Source organism: Osmia bicornis, chromosome 1, assembly GCF_907164935.1.
Source record: "Osmia bicornis bicornis chromosome 1, iOsmBic2.1, whole genome shotgun sequence".
Lineage (NCBI taxonomy): Eukaryota > Metazoa > Arthropoda > Insecta > Hymenoptera > Megachilidae > Osmia > Osmia bicornis.
Genome location: NC_060216.1, coordinates 13,019,926 through 13,025,925, shown reverse-complemented (window position 1 = coordinate 13,025,925; position 6,000 = coordinate 13,019,926). Strand labels below are relative to the sequence as shown.

The following is a 6,000-nucleotide window of genomic DNA, read 5'->3' as shown; positions in this document are numbered from 1 at the left end:
TCGTCGTTTTATATCGACTACGTTGAACACCTTCCCTCATTTTCATCGCTTTTCTATCGTGAATATTGTGCAATATCATCGAATCTCGGGATAAACGACGGGTGATTAAAATTGTGCCATTCGCACGGAATTGCGAAGAAAACATGACGCGAAAACACGTGCAACTTTTGGTTCTTGCTGCTTTTCTATGTGTTGGTGAGTTTATAGCGCAACGATACAATTGTCATTTGTTCGCAAGTGAGATAATCTGATATGATCATTCTCGAAAAAGGAAATTTTTGAAGCAATACGTATTATTTCAGCGACGTGTATCAGCATTGACAGACAACTGAAGACAAAAAAACTAAATAGAAATGTTTTAATACCACGAATAGATGATAGCGAAAATGAAAAACTGGAGAACAGAGATTTCTCGTACATCGTTAAGACTAAGAGAAATATACCATGTATCTTGGCAAATATGTCAATAATCATTGCAGTACCGTATAAAACTAACGACGGGGTAATTGCTTATTACTTTAGTAAGGTAATTAAGGTGAATTGTGATCAAAAATACAAATTACATTTTAATTTGTAGAATGAAATTATAAAAGATTTACCCGTACCACTTAACGCATCGACGGATGGTAGTAATTGTGCTGATGTAATATCTCAACTGAAGTTAACTTGGAAAGAAAAAGGAGATAATAAGATCGAAAATAATGTTATTACGTTTACATTTTTAAACGATCATACTAACTTCACGCTTTTCTCCGTCAACACCAGCATTTATTTGAATGAAGAGAAATTCCCTAATGCTACAGCAGGTACAATTTTTATATACTATACAACACTAATATTTTTAATATTTCTAACCCTTTAATTAGTTAATTAATTATCTTATGCATGTTTCCTAGATACAAACAAACGAGTGGAGTACACATCGGAGAAGGATCTTCGTTTATTTGTAGCACCGGTGCAAAATGGATATCATAGGTGCATTAAGAATATTAATCAAACTGTTGGCAAACATGAGTTATTTATAAGCAATGTTACTTTAATTGCATTCAACAGTGTCGAGGATATTTCCTCGCGTAAAGGTAATAATTCATCAAGATCGTGTTGATATGAGAATAGGCTGAAACGTTCTTATCCTTGCCTCGATGAAAAGTGCGTTAAAATTAATTTAAAAAATTGAAATTTTCAGAAGCAACATGTCCTGACGAAAAAGAGGAAATTAAAACGTTCCCCTATATTTTGAAAGAAAACGAAAAAGATTGTAGTTTGGCAAGAATGTCGATTTCTTTGAATATATCGTATGCTACAAAGGATTCAAAAGTAAGTATCTTTCAATCTTTTATTATACTTACAATTGGTAACATCAATTAACCAAAATAACAATTGATCATTTTGTTGTTATGGAATTTTAACAAAATATAACAAATATTTTCAATTACAGGTTCAATATGGCACAAAAATTGTTCCAAGTTATGCTGATGTAAGTGGACAGTGTAGTGACACTTCTAACTTGTTATATCTAACTTGGCCAGAAAAGAATGAAAATGCATCAACATTTGATTCGAACACAAAATGGAACCAAATCATATTTAGATTTATAAAGAAAAATAAAATCGCCTCTGTTGATGCCATAAGTTTTGATATTATCTTGGACGAAAAGAATTTCCCTAATAATACTGGTGCGTGTACAAAAATCAAAACAAAGTCATTAATTTAAAAAAAAAATTTTCAATCGCCAAGGATTAACTATATTTTACTTTGAATATAGGAGGAAGAATCGCGGATCAAACACCGCTTACATTTGATCCTATCTTCTCCACATCTGCTGATAATGGGCTGTATAGTTGCGCAAATGTAACTACAGTTAATTTTGGCAATGCCATTATGAGCATTAGCGATGTGCTTTTAGTCCCGTTCAATGTCGAACAGGATTTCTCTCTAAAAACAGGTACAGTATATTTAAAAAATTGTCAAGTTTGCGAATTTACTGGGCAACCTTCTAAACTATCGAATTTTCATGAACCGAATAAAGAAAAGTATCTGTAACTTTTCAGTGGTAGATTGTAAATCACAGTTCAGCCTTTATAAAGAAAACTTCAGTTACTATGTATTAACCGAGGACACAGATGTGGCATGCATTTTGGCGAACATGACGATTGTCATGGAAATACCATACACCAAAACAGATTCGACTGTAAAATATTTAGAACATATGCTATTGATATTATTATTTCTAAAACATTGAAATTATCTGATTTTTTAACATAAACACTATTTACTGCTAGGTCGTCAACGGAACTATTGTTCCACATAACGTTACAGCAACCGGTACTTGCAAAACTTCGCTATCAGAATTAAATTTAGCGTGGCCAGTGCCTAACAATCAGGGGAAGATGAACACGATTACATTTTACGTTACACAAAAAGAAAATCATTTCTTTGTGATTATGGCAGATACCGACATTTATTTGGATGAAGCGAACTTTCCAGGTGCTCGTGGTACGTATAGAAAGTACTTAAATGATAAGAAATTTATGTTGTTGATGTATGCAATTTTCATGATATTTTTAGACCAGAATAAAAAAATAAGCAAGGCATCAGAATTAAATATCGATTTGTTCAACGCTCCTGCGAATGGACTTTACAATTGCACGAACGTTCACAGGATAAAAATGGCCGACAGCGAGATGAATATAACTAACGTTGTATTTGTTGCATTTAACACTGAGGAAGATGTTAGTAAGAAGACAGGTAAGATACTTCTTCACGGATTATTTAATTTCATTACGAATTTGTGTAAATAATTATTTCAAAAGATCAAGAACACTAACTTTGAAATTTTATTGATTTCCTTCATCTTACCTTGATTTTTAGTCCAAGATTGTAACAGAACAGACAACTCATCTACAACAGTCCCAACAGTCCCAACAGTCCCAACAGATCCAACAAATCCAACAGACCCAACAAAACCAGCAACAGTTACAGATCAACCTACAACTAAACCCAGTACGAATCCACCTCCTAAACCCGAACCTGACCCATCTGTGAAAGCATTCGACTATCACGTTATAAACCAGGAATCGAATGTAGCTTGCACTTTGGCAAACATGACGATCTCGTTGAAAGTACCTTACGAGATGAAAACTTCTGGAGTACGTACTTACAAATCTCATTTATTCTCATATATTATGCGTTTTCAATGAAAATAATAATGTTTGACGGTTGTTATTTGGTTTAGACCAAAACAACAAATTTGGATGTGCCACATGATGTTAAAATAAACGGTAAATGTGACGATGCATCACCCACGATAGAATTCATCTGGAAATCGACGGAGGACACTTCTGATACAGTTGCCACTGAAAATGTGGTTACTCTCACTTTCAAAAAGGATGACTCTAAATTTTTTGTTCGTGCAATAAACGTTAGCTTGTACATGGACGAAAAGAATTTCCCTGATGCAAAACAAGGTACCAAATCGAGATTTATATACAGTATAATACACAATATTATGATTTCACAAATGACTTTAATTTTAGCGAAACAAAGACACGAGGCACTAGCGAAGGAAGTTACTTTATTTTCCACACCCCTGAAGCAACTTTTCAAATGCACTCCTCAATCCCAGGTAAAAGCTGTAGACGTCGAGGTAACCATCAGTAAAGTGGCATTGATCGCATTTAATACCGAGAGTAAGGTCTTATGGAAATCAGGTAAAATGTCTTTTCAGTGCAGACTTAATGTTTTCGTTAAACTGGTATCAAAAATTGATTCATTGAATTTTTTAGTGAACAATTGCGTTACCGACGAAGCGGGAAGTGATGTAGGTGCAATAGTTGGTGGTATTATAGGATCTCTTATTTTGATCGGTTTGATAGCATTCGGAATCATAATGTACAGGAAAAGAAGAAGAATGATGTAAACAATTTTCAACTGGTATATTACTATTGTGAATAGATTGATATCAGGTTTAGATAAAATACAGCGTTTTCTAAATTGTTACCAGATGCATATAAAAATATGATTTTCTATAAAGATAAATTTGTCTATCTTCAATAATAGAATCTATTGTTTCATTCTTTCTATTGTTTAAAACGCATGAATGTACAATTGTTCCATTGTTGCATTTTTCTGACATATAATGTTTTACCAACACACTCACATATGGTGCTGGGAAACTGCTGGTTAATTATCCCTCTTAACGAAACAATTCGATGCATCGGCTACCCTTCATGTTCCGTCACGGTTACGCCCACCCCAATTATCTCGTTTACCTGGTAAACTTCGATACGTATTACACTCGTGCGAACGGAAATCGATTTGAATGCGAAATCGCGAAATGAGATGGCAATTTTAGGTATTTGGAAACAGGAAGCGATGGAAATTTGTATTAAAATTTTTTTTTATATTCGGAGATAGGACGAACTTTAATTATTCAATAATGCCTGTTATAATAATATTTCGACGTTCTATAAAAATATAATATAATTTTTAACACGAGTCTCTCTTTTGATGCGTGCAACGCCGGAAAAGGATCGTATTTCACTGCGATTCCGGCTGAAATATTATCAAACATTGGACACACCCCCTATTTAGCACCTGGATATCGTATCACGAAACAGCAGATGCCGCAATAAAATCCACGATAATCAGCGTTAATTGCTCTGCGACGAATATTTACGATCATCGAGCGTGTATCAAACGTAATTCCTGTTTATCGTGGGAACTGAACAACGATTAGAAGAAATCTATTAACACGCCTTGCTAGAAAATACCCCAAACCCATTCAAGCTGTGCACCCTCGCAAATATATCGACGGCTACTTCCGTTTTCCCACGTTTATCACTTAGTTCTGCATCATCGATCTTTCATCGTGCCAAAATTAATTACTACTGATATTTGTAAGGCTTAATGTTTAATAAATATTTTTTTATGGCAGCATAGAAATCAACTCTGATCCGCGTAGGAAAATTTAAATGGCCAGTGGTTACCTGAGACTGGCAAATTCTATGAAACCAAGAAAAGATTAACTGTTCGTACTGAACAATAACGAGATTTATGAATTAGGATCCGAAGGGATGGGTCGAAGGTAGAAGGCTATTAAATTTAAAGGGTAGTACTGTTAAATTTAAATTTCATGTCAGAGATGTGACATAAGTACTATCCTAATAAACTTAATAAACTGTATTTTATTATTTTCCTTGCATCAAATTTTCAGTGGCAAAGCAAATAATTATATAACTCTGCTTGCAAACGCGTTTTCCCGCCATTTTTTCCCTGAATGTTTTCCTTGCGACACCTTTTCCAGTGTCGCGTAAAATCTTTTGAAAGCATACAAAATTTATCAGACAGAATACCTGGCTACCTTAGAACGCGTCAGCTGTTCAAGGGTCGTCCCTTTAAAGTTTAAAGGTCTTGGAAACCCTATTATGCACCTCGTTCCTCGAGGCAGGCTCCTCTTTTACGATATCCTACCGATCGTAAGCTGCGGAAAATACCCAAGCAGCACCTTTTGCTGGAAGACGGCGAGGCAAGTTCATGGGAAAATAGGGAGGGACGCTTTTTCCCTGGTCCTTCGCAGTCTGGCAAGTGTTCCTTTCAATTGTATTGTGCCAACGTACGGTGCACAAACCAGAATGGTGCATGCTTCGATTATTATCATTCTAACTCAACTCTCCAGTGAAAATGATAAATTTGTAATATTTATATAAATATTTGTAGGAACAATTGCTCGCAATTTGGCATAATATGTACGTAATAAAAGAGAAGAAATAAAATACACAGGATACAAATAAAAATGACATCGAGTCAGTTGGAAATGGTTGGAGCAGATAATTAAAGCTGAAACGTTGGCATCGATAAGGGTGAAATTTGGATTCGTATCCTGTTTCGTTTCACGTCGGCAGACGGTATTCCGATATCGATAAATCTTGAAGGTCCAAAAGAAGCAGGCACGCGTGCCAGAAGGATCTGCCACGTGGCTACATCTTCCTTCCAAGAAAC

The 6,000-nt window shown here is 35.1% G+C and overlaps 1 protein-coding gene across 1 annotated transcript; it reads left to right on the top strand.

Moving 5' to 3' along the window:
• Positions 1–4,073, top strand: LOC114872801. Its single transcript, XM_029180406.2, has 14 exons — positions 1–195; positions 303–502; positions 578–806; positions 897–1,079; positions 1,187–1,317; positions 1,439–1,676; positions 1,766–1,945; positions 2,052–2,191; positions 2,283–2,496; positions 2,569–2,748; positions 2,872–3,149; positions 3,236–3,467; positions 3,537–3,710; positions 3,786–4,073. The coding sequence occupies exons 1-14, from the start codon at positions 144–146 to the stop codon at positions 3,917–3,919; spliced, it is 2,565 nt and encodes an 854-aa protein (XP_029036239.2). The 5' UTR covers positions 1–143; the 3' UTR covers positions 3,920–4,073.
• The last annotated feature ends 1,927 nt before the right edge of the window (positions 4,074–6,000 follow it).

What these genes read in the sequence shown, in the direction of transcription:
- LOC114872801 (XM_029180406.2), top strand. Translation starts at nt 144, where the DNA reads ATGACGCGAAAACACGTGCAACTTTTGGTTCTTGCTGCTTTTCTATGT. An exon ending in CGTATAAAACTAACGACGGG is followed by an intron (nt 503 to 577) that starts GTAATTGCTTAT and finishes TTTAATTTGTAG; the next exon opens with AATGAAATTATAAAAGATTT. An exon ending in TTTCCCTGATGCAAAACAAG is followed by an intron (nt 3,468 to 3,536) that starts GTACCAAATCGA and finishes CTTTAATTTTAG; the next exon opens with CGAAACAAAGACACGAGGCA.